Source organism: Mus caroli, chromosome 16, assembly GCF_900094665.2.
Source record: "Mus caroli chromosome 16, CAROLI_EIJ_v1.1, whole genome shotgun sequence".
NCBI lineage: Eukaryota > Metazoa > Chordata > Mammalia > Rodentia > Muridae > Mus > Mus caroli.
The window spans coordinates 42,867,282-42,885,339 of record NC_034585.1 but is presented as its reverse complement, the minus strand read 5'-3'; the positions used below and the strand labels follow the sequence as shown (position 1 = coordinate 42,885,339).

At 44.7% G+C, this 18,058-nt stretch overlaps 1 protein-coding gene across 1 annotated transcript; it reads left to right on the top strand.

Moving 5' to 3' along the window:
• Nucleotides 1-4,276: 4,276 nt before the first annotated feature.
• Tagln3 (transgelin 3) lies at nt 4,277-17,831 on the top strand. Its single transcript, XM_021185196.2, has 4 exons — nt 4,277-4,942; nt 5,962-6,136; nt 16,028-16,130; nt 17,343-17,831. The coding sequence occupies exons 1-4, from the start codon at nt 4,763-4,765 to the stop codon at nt 17,482-17,484; spliced, it is 600 nt and encodes a 199-aa protein (XP_021040855.1). The 5' UTR covers nt 4,277-4,762; the 3' UTR covers nt 17,485-17,831.
• The last annotated feature ends 227 nt before the right edge of the window (nt 17,832-18,058 follow it).

The following is an 18,058-nucleotide window of genomic DNA, read 5'->3' as shown; positions in this document are numbered from 1 at the left end:
TTGACTAATGCATGGGACATAGTCCAGTGCGGAACTGATGGTCGCCAACCCACAATGCTATAGGAAGGAAAAGGGTAGCAAGGAAGTGGTCAGGCTTTTAAAGCCAAAGGACATTTCACTTCCAAACAGGAAGATCCCAAGTTGGGCTGGTGTTTCTCATGTTTATGCAGATGTTCAGTGCCTCCACTTTCCCTGCCCCCCCCCCCCAGTTTTTTGTTTGTGTTAACAAAAGGAAAACCTTATTTACTTTGGCAGGAGTTAACATCACAGAATTCAAATGAAATCAAATTGATATTTTCACCATCAAGTGAAACTTCCAGTTACATCTAATTGAACTTTTGGCCAAAGGGGCCTCATGGAAGCCCTTAAACAACTCAGTCTATTGATTGCCAAGGCTATACCACAAATCCATGGTAGGATCCTACTGCTCACAACAATGCATTGAACACAGAGAGACTGAGCTGGTGTCCAAAGCTTTCGCCCCAAATGACTAGGGTCTGTGCTACTGAAGTAGTGAAAGGCCAAGGGCCTGAGACTAGAATGGCCATAGGCCTATGGGAAAATCAAACTACTGTTCTGCTAAAGGAACAGCAATAAAGTGACATTCCACTATTCCCATTGGTAAGTGCTCAGCCATCATTAGAGCAGATAGGAACTAACTCAGAGACCCACAACTGGGCAATGCACAGAGATTTTGGGACAGCTAGTCCTAAATGGGCGTCTTCACCTTCCCTTCTGGGTACTATTTGGAGAGGAGGTAGAAAGACTGTAACAGCAAGAAGTGATAAATAACACCAAGGAAACAGTGTCTTTAGACAAAATAGGATTGACTTATGTAAGAACTCACAGAGACAGTGGTAGCATGCACGGGGCCTACACAGGTTCAAGCCACACACAGTCTCAGCGCTGACAGGGTTGGAGTGGGAGTGGACAGGAGTTCGCATCCCTAACCAAGAAGCTGGCTCCAACTGACAACTGATGGAAAGGGAAATTTAGTGTTCTCCAATGAAATCACTCTGGGTGAATAAGCCACGCTTAGATATAGGCCCCGTGCCCAGTGTAGATGGCCAACACAAAACTCAATGACTCAGTGATATTTTTGTAGATTTTTTGGTTGTTGTTGTTTCCTATTACTTGGGCTTTTTTTCTAGTCAGACTGGTCATTTGACCATATTATGGTTTCCAGTTTTGTATTTTTAGGGTATGCAAGTCTCTAAGCAGCCAATTTAAAAAAAAAAAAATCTAAAGCAGAAAGAGCTCTGAGCATGGCTGAGTTTTATAAAGCATGATGATAGAGCTAAAAGAGTGTAACCATTCCCTAAAGTGAGTATGCCTAATGGTCACTGGATTTGGAACAGCTGGAAAAGTGTGTGGTGCTCGCCTGTAATCCCAGCACTTGGGAGGCAGAGGCAGGTGGATCTCTGAGGTCAAGGCCAGCCTGGTTGACAGAGTGAGTTCTAGGATAATCAAGGCTACACAGAGAAACCCTGTCTTAAAGCAAAACAAAAGAAAAAAAAAGAGAGAGCAAATACTCATTATCTAGAAGAAAAAAGAGCGAGTGAATATTAAATATAGCCATTGCTTGTTATTTCAGAGCTCGCTCCATCAACCACTGAGACTATCAAAATTACGGAAGGCTGTAGTTCCTCATGTAAAGCAGAGTAGTATTTGCTTAAAGCCCAAGCCCAGCACCTAGAACACGCCATCATTTCCAGAGTACTTAGACTAATACAATGCAAAGACAATAATAAATATGTCATATGCTGTATTTCTTAGGGGACAATAAGGAAAAATTACATTTTCAAAGCATAATACCTCTCTCACCTTTATTTTTTTTTTTTCCAGGATGGTCTTGAACTCATGGTCCTGCTTCAATCTTCTTGTTTGTTTGTTTTCTGAGACAGGGTTTCTCTGTGTAGTCCTGGCTGTCCTGGAACTCACTCTGTAGACCAGGCTGGCCTCAAACTCAGAAATCCGCCTGCCCCTGCCTCCCAAGTGCTGGGATTTAAGGGATGCACCACCACTGCCTGGCCTGCTTCAACCTTCTAATTTTGAAATTACAGGCATGAACTGCACTGCTATGCCAGGTCCAGACAAGGGTATTTTGTTTTGCTTTTTGTTTATGTTTTTGGGTTGTATTTGGTTGGGTTTGGATTTTTTGTCTTGCTTTTTTTTTTTTTTTTTTTTTTACACACACACACACACACACACATATATATGTAATTTGGATCCTCAATGTGGAATCTTCATATATGGAGGGCCAACTGACTCTTTTGAAGATCTCTTTTTTTAAAACAGAAGAAATATGTTTTATGTTTATGTGTGTGCATCTTCATGAATTCATGTGCCCACATGCTTTTAAGTGCCAGAGGAGACCAAAAAATGGTGTTCAATCCCAGGAACTAGAGTTTCTTGAGTTATGACAAAAATAGAATATAGAGACTACATCTAGAAAAATGCAGGCAAGTTTCTAAAGTAAATATATATATTAGGGAACATGTTATTTCACATTTTACCTTGTTTATACTGGTATATTCAGGGGTTTACTGAGAGGTTTGCTTTCTTCAATCAATTAATGAAACTCACTGGGTCTTCATTCATAGCCTTCAACATCTCTTTGCAGTCCTTGACTCGGCCCCATCCCTCTTACTCCAGGAGGTTGGTTCCTATGTTCCCTGCCATGACCCGTGCTTTGCCTGTGCATTATTGATAGAATTTACTGCCTTGAAATCCTCTGCTGATACTCCAATCTCTTTCTTTAAAGCACTTTTGAGTTTGAACTTGTTTTTATGGCATCATTTATTTATCCCCAAACAGCTCGGACTTGGTGCCTGAATTCCTCAGGGTCTCCGCCCTGCCCCACCCCCACCCCCTCCCAACTTGTAATGTTAATTTTCCTTTAGTTCTGGCCTTGATGGTCTTTTCATGTTACTTCCATGAGTAACATCAGCCAGGTTTATGGTTTTAACTCCTACCTACCAAGCAGATGACTCAAGTTTCTACCCATTAGATGATTCTCCTGAGCGCCAGACTTCTAAAACGGTTGCCCAATGATCTCAGACAGTAGCAGGACCAACTTTTATTATCTCTGTCCTTTGTATACCACCCTACCTGTGAGTTCTTCTGCAATAAGTAGCACCACTATTAATTCAGCTACATCAGTCAGATGAGTAAGTCTCTTGCCTTTTATCCAGTGATGATCTGGTGGTTTTCTTTCTCCTGAAAAATATTCGAATTCTCTTGCATGGCAAATTAGTGTGAGGCTGGTAAGTGCTTAACAACTGGCTTTTTCCTGCTGGCACTTGTCACCATCCTTGGGATATGGATTCTCATCAGGACCAGTTTCAAACTTTCGCTGTGGCATCTCTGAAAGCAATGTGGCGAAGAAAGTCCAGGACCATATAATTATACAGTGTTTATCTTCTGTAGAGACTTGAATACAAATATCTTCAAGAATATAAATTATTCGGAAGTGTAACAAAAATAAAGAACAATTCATTTTGGATACTTCATCTTTGTCACATAATTTACTTATGTAACCCAATAACTAAAGATGACAGAATTTACAAACTGACCCTTAAAATTACTGAAAACTAACCTCAAACCCTTGCAAAGCAGTGTTTTATTACCTGGAGCCAGTCTGACGTTCCAGCCTCAGTTTACTTGCTGATTCTAAGACTTTTTCACCTTTTAAAAAAATACTAATTTTAAATATTTATTTTATATTCATGAACGTTTTGCTTGCATGAATATCTGTGCACTGAATACAACCTACCAAAACTTTTAGGGTACGGACAGTCTTCTGTGTAATTAGAAAATTTGTCTTATATATTTTATTTTAAAGTAACATTTATAAGACGTATCCCTTGAATAGAGCCAAACCAAGCCCAGAGGTTTTCTATGGGTTGGAAGTTTCTGGATGGAACTGCCTTGACAGCTTAAGTAAATGGTTGCAGCTTCCAGTGTCACCCCCACCCCGACCCCATCCTGTCCTGTAACAACTGTCCCTTCAGTGCAAGGTTAAAGTGGTTTGGCTATTCCTGGCAGATGGGCACTTAGCAGAATGGACCCTCCCAGAGGCCCAAGTCCCCTCAGGCAGCTGTGTGGGGCCTCAGATACAATGCTGGGTTTCCCAGAGGAGAAGAAAGGATTGTGAGGCAGAGAAAGAAGCTCCCAGTGGGAGGCAGGCGGTCTGGCCTGTCTAGGAGAGGGCTGGTTTTGGAGGGCTCTTAGCAACAGCCCTGGTTTGACCCTCCTTAGCCGTGAGAAAATCAAATCCAGGGCGCCTTGCTTCCAATCTCCTGCACCATTCGCGGCCGAATGTTGAGACATCCTTTCTCCCGCCTGTTAATTACCTGCTCTGGGCATCTCTAGCAAAGTGCTGCTGAGAGCGGAAGCAAGCAATCATCGCCCACCCCCCACCGTCTGTCTGGGGGCTAAGCCTCACGAGTGAGTCCATGTACATCATCCGGTCTGCCTGACAGGCAGGACTGAGAAAGGGGGGTTCCAGCCCCCCGTGGGCCGGCCAGGGCTTTATTCTAGAGTCCACGGCGCGTGGCTGCGCTTTTCTTTCCCGTTTGTAGGTGAAACCCCATTGGCTTCATTGGCTCCTTGATTTTAAACCACGCCCGGCTTTCTGCCCGCTTTGCTGCTGCTGGGTTCGGCCTCCCTGCCACATCCCAGCCGGGTTCTCAGGAAACCCGGGGGCTCCTGTGGCTGCTATTGTGTGGATGCCGCGCGTGTCCTCTCTTCTCTTCCAGAGATGGCTAACAGGGGTCCGAGCTATGGCTTAAGCCGAGAGGTGCAGGAGAAGATTGAGCAGAAGTATGACGCGGACCTGGAGAACAAGCTGGTGGACTGGATCATCCTGCAGTGTGCTGAGGATATAGAGCACCCGCCCCCGGGCAGGGCCCATTTTCAGAAATGGTTGATGGACGGGACGGTAAGGCGGGCAAGGATATTGGTTGTTGGGGCGCTGGGCAGGGAAACCCTGCTAGGGCCTTTTCTTTCCATGTGAGGCCCCGGGAGATCCCCTGTTGCCAAGGTCTGGGTCTCACCGGGAGAGATGAGCATGCCTTTATTTCTCCAGGGCTGGCTGTAATTCTGAGGGCTCTCTGCACAATTCCCTAGCTAGTTTAGAGTATTCTCCACCTATCTGAGACTCAAGCTTCCTTCTGAGCTGTAAGCAAAACTGGAGCCCTTTTGATGTTTCCATTCAGAGTAGGGCTAAGCGCTGCTGCTGTGTGATCTCCTCAGCCTTCTTGGGCTGTTCTTACCCCCAAGGGAACCAGCTGGTTACACGGTGAAACAAAGGAAGGGGGTCAGGCTAGCCAACTTGTCATCCTCCAGGGAAGCTGTATCCCTTGGAGGTGCTCAGGATCTCTTGAGCAGATGAGTTCCCCTGAACAGGAAGGGAATCCTTATGTGATAAGTGCCGTTCTGCCCAGATACTGTGTGTTTGGGTTCCAGGAGGACAGCTGAGCTAAGTCAAAGAAGCCCATCTTTTCTGGCAAGCTGTGATTTACTGTTACATAACTGCTATCCCACCTATTTGTTGGGCATCGTAGGGCTTGGCTTCTAAGAGTCTGTGAGAAGACCCAATTCAGTTCTTTGAGGCATCACAAACTTAGATAGGATGAGTTAGTGAAGACAGCAGATCCCAGAGAGCAGATTATAATCCTCCCGTTTCCCCGTGAGCCTCCAACGCATCCTCCATTAAGAATGGGAGATCATGTCCTCATCATAGAGGATTTTCAAGGAGGGAACTAGGTTCCGGCTGCAAGATTGTGATCAGCTACTGTCTGTGAATGGGCTCCCTGGGGGTCTTCTGTGGTGTGTGTGTGTGTGTGTGTGTGTGTGCGCGTGTGTGTAGATGCACCACTCACTTCTGACCTGTGACATTTATTGATTTATTGCAAAGGGAAACACACTAACCCTCTGTCCCCCACACTCCCTTTTTAGGTCCTGTGCAAGCTGATAAACAGTTTATATCCACCAGGACAAGAACCCATCCCCAAGATCTCAGAGTCAAAGATGGCATTTAAGCAGATGGAACAAATCTCTCAGTTTCTGAAAGCTGCCGAGGTCTATGGTGTCAGGACCACTGACATTTTTCAAACAGTGGATCTCTGGGAAGGTAAACTGCCCTCCTGTCTTTAGGTCTGTCTCCCCTGGACTCTTGTCCCATTACCTCTTCTTCTCTCTGTCCTCTATTTGCAAAAGCCACTTACACAGGGCTTCCCTGTGCTGCTTGGGGGAGGGGAAGTGTGTTCTCAGCTGTCATCCCAGGAACAGTGCTGGCCTTCCTGTTTGTGATGCTTTCTGGGTAGGGGTCCTGTTGTACAGAAGGACACATATTGAGGCTAGGGCAAGAACCTCAGCCAAGTAGTGGCTAACTGTGTAGTGGAAGTGTCCACAGAGAAGAAGGGAACTGGCTACACACATGTCTTTTCCTCTAGTCGGCCTTCCATCACAAATCACACTTAGTGGAAGAGGAAGGAGGCAGGAGTGAGCGAGTGCTCTCCTGACTCACCATCACTGGGGCTTACAGACAAAGCCATCTGGTGCTCCTCTGTCATTCAATCTGAGGGAAAAAAGCAGCACTCCATCTTTCTGTTAAACAATTATCTAGAGCATGGTGACTGTATCTTCTAGATGAGTAGTCTGCTCAGGGAGACTACTAAATGACTTTTCACTCGCATTTGTGAATTGACTCAGTGAGAAGACTCTCACAAAGCTACTTAGATTGGATCTCATCTCTGGACATATATAGATAGCAATCCACCACTGTTGGGGAAAACGCCGTGGAATGAAGATATTGCTGAAGGATTTGAGTGACCAATAGTCATAAGACTTCAAGTCCCTTTTAGTGATAATGTGCATATTAATTCATATAGCCACGAGTAGGCCTGCCTGAGGCACAAAGAGACTAACTGTCTAACTGACAGATTGACTGACATGCTCATTGTCACTGGCTGTCATCGCAGTGCAACCAACAGGATCTCCTGGATGGTGACCCAAATGGCTCTGCTGACAGTGACAGTGGAGAAATGCAACTTTGATCAAGGTGTGGGTATTCTAAGGGTCATTACCTCAAGACTCTATTCACAGAGAGTTTTATGCATCTTCGATGGGTAAGTAGTTCTGACCTGAAGAGGCCAGGGAATTGATCTTGTATTTATTACTCAGAAACTCCAGTATCTGAAATGCTAGCCACGGCATTAAGTCCTCATAGATACCTTCCTCTAATTCTTCATGAGATGTCCTGATTGAGGCTTGGTTTCCAGGTCAAAATTATGGTGGTTCTCCACAGATAGTAACAGTTTCTCTTCCCTGATCTTCTCCATCACGAGCAGCCCAGAGGTAAGAGCTTTTCTGGACAGGGTCACACAGTTCTTCTCACTGACCTATGAAGGAAATATTTTCAACCTCCCCATTCCACAGATAGTGACACCTGCCTGCCCGTGGTTATGCGTGTCTGCCAGAAAGCTCATAACCTCTCAGACCTGAGACTCCACCCTAGGCCCTAGTGCCAAAGCACAAGAGGGTGCTCGACAGGCCACAGCGTTCTTTGGCCAGGGGCCTTAGCTTTCTTCATCTATACCATGGATGAGCTGTTGAGTCACAGCAGTGACTAACTGTTGATGCCAGGGAGGCAGAGGAGGATGGAGGAGGAGGAGGAATCAAAGCTATGGGAAACCAATAGGGTGTTAGAGCAAATGAGAGGGTGAGCAGTCTAATGCAGGGAGTATGTAAGAGGCAGGATGCTGGAGGTGTGTGGGGATGGGGTCTAGAGGTTGCCTTCCCATCTACATCACTGAAGGGCCAGCTTTGCTCCCTTTCCTGGTTACCCAAACACCATGGAGTGGAGCTTTAAGCTATGGGGGGGGGGGAACAAACTCTATGGAGCTCTACACACCTGCCAGAGCCTGTGTGTTAGGTCCTCCTGGAGGAAGAAGAAAGCTATGGTACATAAATATGACTGGAGCAGCCTGAGATATCTCTCTGAATATGATAATGCTTCTAGATCAAAAGAGCAAGACAGACGATAAAAGTCATCCTTCTCTGTACCCTGCCCCGTCCCCAGTGCAGAAGGACAGGGCTTTCAAGGAAATAAGGAGACTTTTTCTAAAGGTGCTGGGATTGGCAGGTCACAAAAACACTAGGTGAACAAAATGTAGGGATGGGCCAGAGACCTAAGAACAGGGAAGCAGACATGAGTGTCCAAAATGACTTCCTGGAAGCCTCTGGAGTGGGGGTGGGGAGCTGAGATTGAAGAAGCTGGCTTAGACTTGATGTTTCCCAGGACCTTTGTCTGAAGCCCAGGCTAGAACTGTTTACTGTGCTGCAGAGTGTAGGAGCAGAAAGCAGGTTGCTTTGCACAGAGAAGTGGGTGGAGATGGCATTGGTGGCATAGATTGTGGACTGAGCATGTGTGGCTCTGGTCCCTCCTGCAGCAGCTGTTTGTATTAGAGGATGACTAAACTGTAATCACAGAGCAGGGCTGGCATGTGTTTAGGTGACAGGTCTGTGTAAGGATGCATACACTCTACGTCCCGTCCCGTAGATATCAGTCATCAGACTAGCCATTTACATAGCTCATCACATTCTCTCTACAACTCTACTCCCCGACTGGGGATGCAATCCTGCCCTCCCATTTCAGTTACTCCTGCTAATTCAGGATTCCCTGCACCACATTTGCGGGCAGGTGACTGTGGTTGCTGTAAGTCCCCACCCCCTTTCCTAGACATTGCTCTTTCTCCTCTGCAGGTACTTTATGCTTGGCTGCTCTCAGTACCCCATTTCCTTTGCTTGGCATGCGCTTCCTAAGTATGGCTCTGTTTGCCCACTGTTGTCCAGTGCCTTTCCAAGCTGCTTCTGTATTGCTGACCAGTAAAGCGGCAGAGACCCAGGTTTGCCAAATGCCTTCTCGTTTGAGCTTCAATTACTCATGTAGGCAGGGCCCCAGAAGCACCCATCACCCAATACATTGTTTGGAAGAGACCTGGAGGGAATAAGGATACAAGATTCTTCTAAAAGAAACCCATGTGACAGCTTGATCATAGACACAGACGATCAACTCAGACAAAAGGCTTTTGGGGAAGGGCCAGAGTGACCGTCATTAGGGGTGTTAGGGAAAGGCAAGGACCATTGAAAAAGAGGGAAGGGAAGTGGAAAAGTGTTCCTCTGAGGAGAAAAAAGTAAGTGATCCGGCAGGTTCCTTTTACATTTGTCACAGATGCCTATAAAGGGCAGGGGTGGGGCTGAATCAGCTGACTCAGAGGACAGAACACTCCAGGCAAGCCTGCAGCATCTTGGCTATGAATACTAAAGGAGAGACTGGAGAAAGGGAGCAACAATGATTTACATGTGCATGTGTGTAAGAGGAAGAAACCACATGAGAGAAAGTGAGTATTCTGGTCTGAGGTTTGGTCAGAAAACCTGCAGCAAGTATCTTGGGTGGTGCAGTGGAGAGCAGGCTCCCAAGGCAGAAAATAGGGAGCCTGGATCAAACCTGTGTGCTAACTATCACTTATCAGTTAAAATGTCTAAGCCTTGAATTTCCCCTGCATCAAATGGGGATAATAAAATCCATTTCAAAGAATTGATTGGGAGAACAAAGGAGGTGATGTATCAGAGATGCTCAGATGGCGTCTGCTAAGTTGTACTGTAAGTATTGTCCCTGGCCTGCCCTTTCTAAAACTAATAGAAGGGGCAGGGACTGGAAAGGCACAGATTCCTCGTAAAACAATGGACTTGATTAATAGCCATACTTAGGAGCTGATAGGGTTGCCTGGATGATCTTCACTTTCTCAGCCATTCATACAGGAGACTTTATTGACGTTTCCACTCATTGACTTTGTCATCTTTCCCTCTGATACATTGCATTGCCAATTTCAGACCCAGGAGACCTTGGTAGAATGATAATAGCATGGGTTTTAGAGTAGATGTATTGAAACTCTTTCCAGTGCATCCTAGTTGTGTGACTCTGTTTACGGCGTTCAGCTGCCTGGGTTCTCCTCTGTGCGTTGATCTGACACGCCCAACCCCTAGAAGGATTATATGGAGCCACCACATTCAGTCTGCTGCCCAATATATGACTCCTAGTTGCCTAATCAATTCTGACTTTTCTCCTGCCACCATAAGCTCATCAGCAGTGACCTTTTGGGCCTCTTTGCAGAACCACTCAGTGTCAAATGTTCCGAATTCTTCAATGCCAGAGCAGACAGGACTCAAAGAGCAATCAACCCAATTCTTCTTCTCAACAGTTGCAGTGATGGAGGCTAATGGATGCATGGTTTGCTGATGTCTGCTCTTGTCTGCTGATCCTGGGAATCTAGAAGGTGTTGTTTACAGGGAAGTGTAGAGCCACTCAAGAGGTGTCACTATGTGTGCTTTGCCTCAACGGCAGGCACCGAAGGCACATTTCACCTAGCCTGAGATGATTTGGGGGATGCTGCAAGGTACCGGCAGGGCTATCACAAGTGCCTGCTCCTCCACACGTGCCTCTCCCAATGCAGCATCCTCAGCTGCCTTTACTCTGAAGGGCAGCTGGCAACTGTATTTTGTGAGCTTCTCCTTTTGCAGTGACTGTCAAACTCCAGCATGCATCACAGGCATGTGGTATGACTGACAGGCACATGTCTGACATGTTAAGTCTACAACAAGGCCCAAGAGTTTGTATATCTTACCGATCTGTAGGTGACACTGCTTCGGCGGGCCTGGGAGCCCCACCTTGAGAGCCACTACCTTACAATTTCTCTTCCCTCGGGCCAGAAGGCAAGCAACAAAAACCCATAAAACCCAGAGAGAACACTCAGTCTACCTTCTGACATTTCTCCCTGGACTGTAGCAATATTTTCTCAAGGAGATGGGAAATTATTTTTCTTTTACAGTTTGCTTTCTCCGTGGCGTATATATTTAAAAAAAAAAAAACACCTTGTAAGAGTTCCAGACTGGGTTGAAACCAATGAAAAATAGTAATCATGAAACAAATAATTTTAGACTGACTTTTAGTGTTCCATTACTTTTTCAACTAAAGTGACTTCTCCATTACCCCTGTTCATCCCTCTATCCTCTTATTTCTTCCTTCCTTTTTATTGACAATAGAGTCTTCTCTCATACAATATATTCCAATTGTAGTTTCCTTTCCCTCCACTCCTAGTTTCTTCCCACCTTTCTTCCCCTCCAGATCTACTCCCTTTCTGGTCTCTCACTAGGAAACCATAGGCTTCTAAGACCTAACAACTGAACATGGCAAAATAAACTATACTAAGATGAAGGAAAAACTTTCATACTGAAGTTCGACATGAAAACCCAACAGGAAGAAAAGGGTCTCAAAAAGCAGGCACAAGAGTCAGAGACCCACTCATTCTTCCAGTCAGGAGTCCCATAAAGATACTAAATTGACAGCTATGGTATATACACAAAGGAGCCCATGCAGACCTATGTAAGGTGTGCATAGGAATCTTGAGTGTAAATTTAAGAGAATAAACTCCTCACTAGAGTGTCTTTATGTAAAACTCAAATTTTATAAGTACTAATGCTTTTTCAGAGTTGGGACATTACAAGGCAGAGCTCTCAGCTCTATTCTTTAAGACTTAGTAGTTTGGGGTTTATGGCTATTTTGGAGATGCTATTCCTTTTTGTGATAATACAGCATTACAGTACATAGTGGGTATGCACTTAGGAGGCTGAAGCAGGTGGATCTTCATAAGTTCAAGGTCTGTTTGGGCTACAGTGTGAGTCCTGCTTTAAGTAGAAACAAAGAAGGGGGTAGCTAAGGAGAGAGAACAGGGCAACAATGACTCCTCATTGTTGCATTTACGTGCCCACCACTGCCTGACACTGAAAAGGCTTGCTGGATGACACAACCCAAGCTGTCAATCATCCAGTCAACTCCTTTTTCTTAAGAGATCGTTGTTCAATTTGGGTTGGCGATACAATTAAGAGGAAGTTACAGATACCACCTACATGCCCTGATGCTCACATAACCTCCCCATATCATCCTGGCCATGTGGGTGGTACAGGCATTATGATTCCTAAGTCTTGACTGATGGATTGCTCATAACTGAAGGCCCACACTCTACAATAGGGCTCATCCATGCTGATGTACAGTCTATGAGTTTGGACAAATGTGTATAGCATCATGCTGCCTATGATCCCTACCTTAATAATCTTCTGTGGACCATCCCTTCATCCTTTTCCATCATCTTCCCCAGTGATCATTGCTCTTCCTACTGTCTCCCTGGTTTTTCCCTTTCTAAGATGTCACATAGTTGGCATGACCTAGTGGGTGGCCTGTTCAGATTCTATTAGCTCTTTAGTTTTTTAAACCCTCAAGTCTGATATTAACTTATTGTGATAAAGAAATAGAAGAATCCAGACGGCGTGTTTGTACAAGCTTGGCTTCTTCCTCCTGCATCAGTTTCCTTTTCACAGCCAATGGCATACTCTTAGGTCATCACCAGGACTGTCCCCTTCATTCTATGCTTGCATTTGGAAAATGATCAGCATTGGATTATATGTCTTTATTTTCTTGGGAGAACAGTATTGAGCAGAAGTACTTGAAGAGTCACAAGCATTTGCCAAAGTGTCCAGCATGGCTCTAAGGAAGCAAAGTGCTTCTATGCAGGCAGACTTCCAGCTTGAATCAAAGTGCTTCTAGTGATCAGCTTTATTCACTTGATTTTGTGGAAGATGTCTCCAAAGGAAGGAGTTAGTACTTAACAAATTTTGTATAATTCTTAGCACATGTCAGACATTATTATGTTTTTATTTTTAAAAAAAAATAGGACTAAAAAGTTCAGAGTGAGGCTTCCATGTCCATCTGTATGTAAGGGTTGTCATGGGAGATTACCCCAGAATCTGGATATTTAGAATGCTTAGGTCATTCTGATAGTCAGGCTAGCTGGGAGTCACCAGTTAAAGTGTGTTTCTCAGACTGATGGTTTGAATCACCTATAGATTATTTACCAGCTTAGCTTATTGCAGTGTAGACTCTTAAGACTTTCCAAATCAATTTTTCATAGGAAAAAACATCAATATTTGTATACTAAATTTGGAGAGGTGCCCCCACTCTGCCCACTACCATAAATAGACAACAAAGCTCAGAAATGTGCTTTGAATCAAGCTGTAATGGCCATTTTTTACACTTGCATAAGAAGGCAGATGATTGGTCATGATACAGCAGTTTAGCTCTTGTTATTTTATACCCAGCACACTATACAGATCATTCTTGATCTCACTATTTCTAACCATATTTACATACTTGATGCCGTCTTACAGGAATCAGGTTCTATAAGTGGCCCTGATTCCTGCCACTTGCCCTTCTATCTAACATGACTCATTTGATCTCCATTTCTAATCTGGAAAGAGGCCAGTTTGGACAAGGACTCTCTTTCTCATCTAATCAGTCCAAGAATTCTGGAATTCTTCACAAAAGTCTCTATCAGAAGACACACCAGACATGATGAGAAAATGAACCAGCTGTGAGCTGTCTACAACAGACAATTTCTACTTACTGAATCATATATAATCTTCCTGATTAACTTGATTAGCATGTAGACTCCAAATATTTTCATTTAAGTTCTTTAATTGAAGACATAGCAAAATTACTTCAGACAAAAATATCCAATGACTTAGAACCATTTGGTTGTAAGGTTAGTGTCCTTAATTGAATGGTACCCAAGATCAGTGCCCAGACTTAGATTCCCTGTGTTCCTAATGGCCTTACTCCTTTGGTTATCTCTGATCACTGGTTCCTGCCAAGGAACGTGGTTCCATACCCATTTTGCAAGGGGCAGGGCTATGGGGGTGGCAGTGAAGTGGAGTGACTGTCCAACAGAAGCCTGAGCTGGGCTCTGGTTTATTTGCTGTGTGCTTTTGAGGGTGCTAGCAAATCTCCTTGAATTAGTCCCATTGTCTACAGTTGGAGAGGGTTGATCTCCACTCTATAATGTTAAGATCACATGTGATTAAGGCATCTAGCCCATAATTTACATTAAATCTCTTGCTTTGAAACCTTTCTTTAGAAAACAAACTTTCTAGTTTGTTCTTGTCAGATAACACCTCCTTCCCTCCAATGTGTCTAACTCAGTTGTACAGACACTTCCAGGTCTGCTGTGCTGACAGGAGCGTGGGTGGTGTTGAACTTGTGTTTCTAGGTTCCTGGATCTCCAACCCTTGCCTGAAGCTCAGTTCTTTCTGAGTTTATATGTGCTCATAATAGCCAGCTATTTGTGAAGGAGGCCTGCACTATGGTAGAACAAAACTTATGTTTCATCTCTTTCTTCAAGGCAATGTTTATGGGTGGCTTGCTAAGTGTCCTTCCACATTGCCCCAGATCCTGTACACGTCAGACCCACTCCTTTCTGCTATCAAAATTGTATTCCTCCTGCTCTGTGTGAAAGCTGAGCTGATTGGCAGATTCTAGCTAAGACTTCCTGTACTTATTCATTTTCTTCTAGGTTCTCTTTAATAGCTCACCGTGTAAGAGCACACCCACGATGTCTTTTTGAATGCCATTACTACAAGTTCATTTTAAAAAGCAGCCTGTTATATGTTGACAAGTTGCAGAAAGGTGTTTCATCTCTGGAAGAGAAAACTTGTTCTAATAGTTATGTCTGCATTTCTTCTCCAAGTTCTTAGTGTTTCTCGTATCAGTCCCTTTCCAGCTCCTATGGAAACTCCAGCACCCCAGCAGTTCTCTGAGTCTGAGAAAATCTCCACTGACAGCACCTTTCCCAGTCCTATTAGCCATCCTCACCTGCACAAACTGCAGGCTATCACCCGGTAGTGAGTGCTGAACTATGGGGCTGGGGGTTGGGGTGGGGCTCATGGGGGAAGGACAGCCTTCCCTGTCTTCTCAGAATTCATGAACATCCTGAACAGAACTTCCTTGAAGGCTGTAATTGTTGATTTCATTACAGTTTATGCTACATTCTCTCACTCTGTCTGCCTTTCTGCTGTAAATCTGTATTCCCCAGTGGCTGAGCTGGAGGAAGCATGCTGAGACCACAGATGGCTCACTGGGTCTGATGAGAGCCTTTGAATTTGGCTCTTAACCTTTCTCAGGCTCCCACTAGCCTCTCTCTATTTCTCTGTCTCTGTCTCTCTCTTTCTCTCCCCCCATCCCCCACAATGCCTTTCAGTATTTGCAGCCCTCCATTCCTGCTTTGTACACATCTCAGACTTTGATCTGCTTCTAAGTTGTAGCCTACTCACGCAGGTAGCACCTTCTCTAAGTTTGAGACTACCAGTTATCTGAAAAAGACAGGAGAGAAGATAGAAGGAGATGGCTGATTTGAAGGCTCAACTGCCTTCACTGTGGGCAATCTTATGACCATGTCCCCACTCTTTATGCATGCCTACCCCATCACCACTACCACCACCACCCGTTCTGTTCGCTCTCTCACACGGGCCAGTGATTTATCGTCTCCATTAGTTCCTTTCATGCATCACGTAATAGAGGGCTGTCACTTGTGTCTTGAGTGCTCTCTGTGGTGATTTGCTTTCTCCGTTTGCCTGTGGACCAGAGTGCCACGTGCATACTCAAGTTGATGAACATGGGTGATTTTTAAACCCTGTTAACCCAGATAGAATAAAAGAGTAAAGCCCCCTGGGGTCTGAAGCCAAATGACTATAAACAACCAATCTGTGCAGTTTCCCATTCGCTGGCCACTCATGAGGAAAGCGCTCTTCTGCAGGGTCCATCGCGCAGGACCTCCTGATCAGATCACATCACATAGCTTGCTGAAGCCATGAGAGCCAGGCCAAGGCCAGAGATGGAGCTGTATGTGAGCTGTAAACCTTTGGAGTGTTTATTACACATACACTCGAATGAGAAGGGCCCTATGGTGTAAATACAATAATTAACAAGGTTGGGGAAGGGCTTTACACCGGGGCCACTCTGGGAGAGTTAGTGATTCTCTCTTGATTGTACTCATCCATAGCCTCTGTTACAGCTCCTCCTTCCAAAATTCCTGTCCCTGACAGACTTGGCTTTCATCTCTTAACTGAATTCCAGGGAAGGACATGGCAGCTGTGCAGAGGACTCTGATGGCCTTGGGCAGTGTTGCAGTTACCAAGGATGATGGCTGCTACCGGGGAGAGCCATCCTGGTTTCACAGGTAAGTCATTCCCTGCCTCTCATAGAAGGGCAGTGAGAGGGCCTGACCCCTTAGCTACCAGATGCTGTCTACACAGAAGTAAACAAAGAAGTACCACCACAAGGCCCACTGAGCAAGGAAGGCTGATGCTGCCGTTCCAGACAACACCCTACTGAAGCAGAGGTTCTTGAGTTTTCCTGTAGTTCCCTGCATCCCCTCTCCCTTGTTCCTTTCCTTCTTTTATCTTTTTAATTTTCTTTGATGCACCTAATGAAGATTAAGTATGTCCCTCTGCCAAGTACCATCTCAGTTTATAACTATTACCCAGCAAGTTGACTAATGGCTTCCTCTTTGCCTCTCAAAAGAGTCCTGGTCTGAGTGATGAATTATGTGATTATTTCAGTCCTGAAAGGGCCTTTTAGAACCTTTTTCTTAAGTGATCTTTTTTGGCTGTGAGAACAGAGACAGAGATGTGCAAACTGAAGACTTTGGTGGCAGATGAAAGGGGTGCTATTAGCAGCTACTGGATAATTCACTTTAGTCGTCTTTCTAATGTTTCTTTTTTCTCATCCAGCAGAAGTATAGAAGGATCTAGCCTATGTCCTTTGTATTACCTTGACCTAAAATCTTCTGGGAAGCTCATCAAATTCCTGGTCTTAGTCTCAGAATTATTTAAACGATCCACCATGTTCCAAAGTTATTTACAATTCAGCTCTTTACCAAAGTTTGGCATTCTCTGATGAGGAAATATAAATTGTCCCTTGAAAATTCCTAAATTGATTGGACAGCACACTAGAGATTAATCCTTGGTCTTGTATGGGAAGGGTGGAATGGGACCTATGACATGTTGTGCAAGAGGAGTTAGCTTTGTGAGAAGAGGTTCCTGAGAATGAAGGCTGAAGTAGCCTAAAGGGGAAGCTGAAGGGAAAGAGTGAAGCTGAGGGAAAGTTTTCCAGAAGGGCAGCCAGCCATGGATTCATGGATTCTCCTCCCCTTCCCCCTCCCCCTCTCTTTCTTTCTTTTTGTAAGAAATTCTCAGACTCATCTTGGTTCCTAAGGGATAGGAAAGTTATATGTACTTATCAGCCATAGCTCATGGTGGCCCATGGCTTAAGGTAGCGTTGTAGGTCAGGACTCGAGTGTTTGATTGTCTCAGATAGAGCCTGGGTAACCGTCTTGAGAAGGATTTGAAATGGTCACATGACCTAATCCCATCTCCCTCTTTCCGTCCAGGAAAGCCCAGCAGAATCGGAGAGGATTTTCAGAGGAGCAACTTCGCCAGGGACAGAATGTCATAGGCCTGCAGATGGGCAGCAACAAGGGTGCCTCCCAGGCGGGCATGACAGGGTACGGGATGCCCAGGCAGATCATGTAAGATGCTGTATAGTGAGTGCCCCCTGGTAGAGAGGACGGATGTTCCGCACCACAGCCCGTGACAAAGAAATAAGTAGTCACCTGCTTACCTTCTCCTCTTTCTTGAAGCCTTCTGTCCCCTGTCCTTGCAAGTGCTGCATTTCTGCTCAGACTCCACGCTGCCTACTGCTGCCTACTGCTGCCACCTTCTGTTCCTTTAGAACTATGCAAAGACTCCCTTTCCTCTCTGACCTCCTGTGCCCTAAGGTCTTGGTTTGTTTGATTATTTATTTATTTATTTATTTATTTGACAAAAAGTTTCTCTCCTTGACTCACAGAACCTATCCTAATAAACAAATTAGTCTGTGTTCCAGAGTGTAACTTCATTCTCTGTCAGAGACTTAGCAGATTGAAATGGTTTTTTTTTTTTTCCTTTTTCACTCAAGAGTGCATAGACAAGGTGAGATTAACACAAACAGTAGTCAGTGGATCAACTATGAGGAAACAATTGCAAAGTTAATCAGGTTGAGTTTAGTAATTTCAACAGGAAATCTAGATATAGTTTTTCCCACTAGAGATCTTAAAGTTAGAAATTT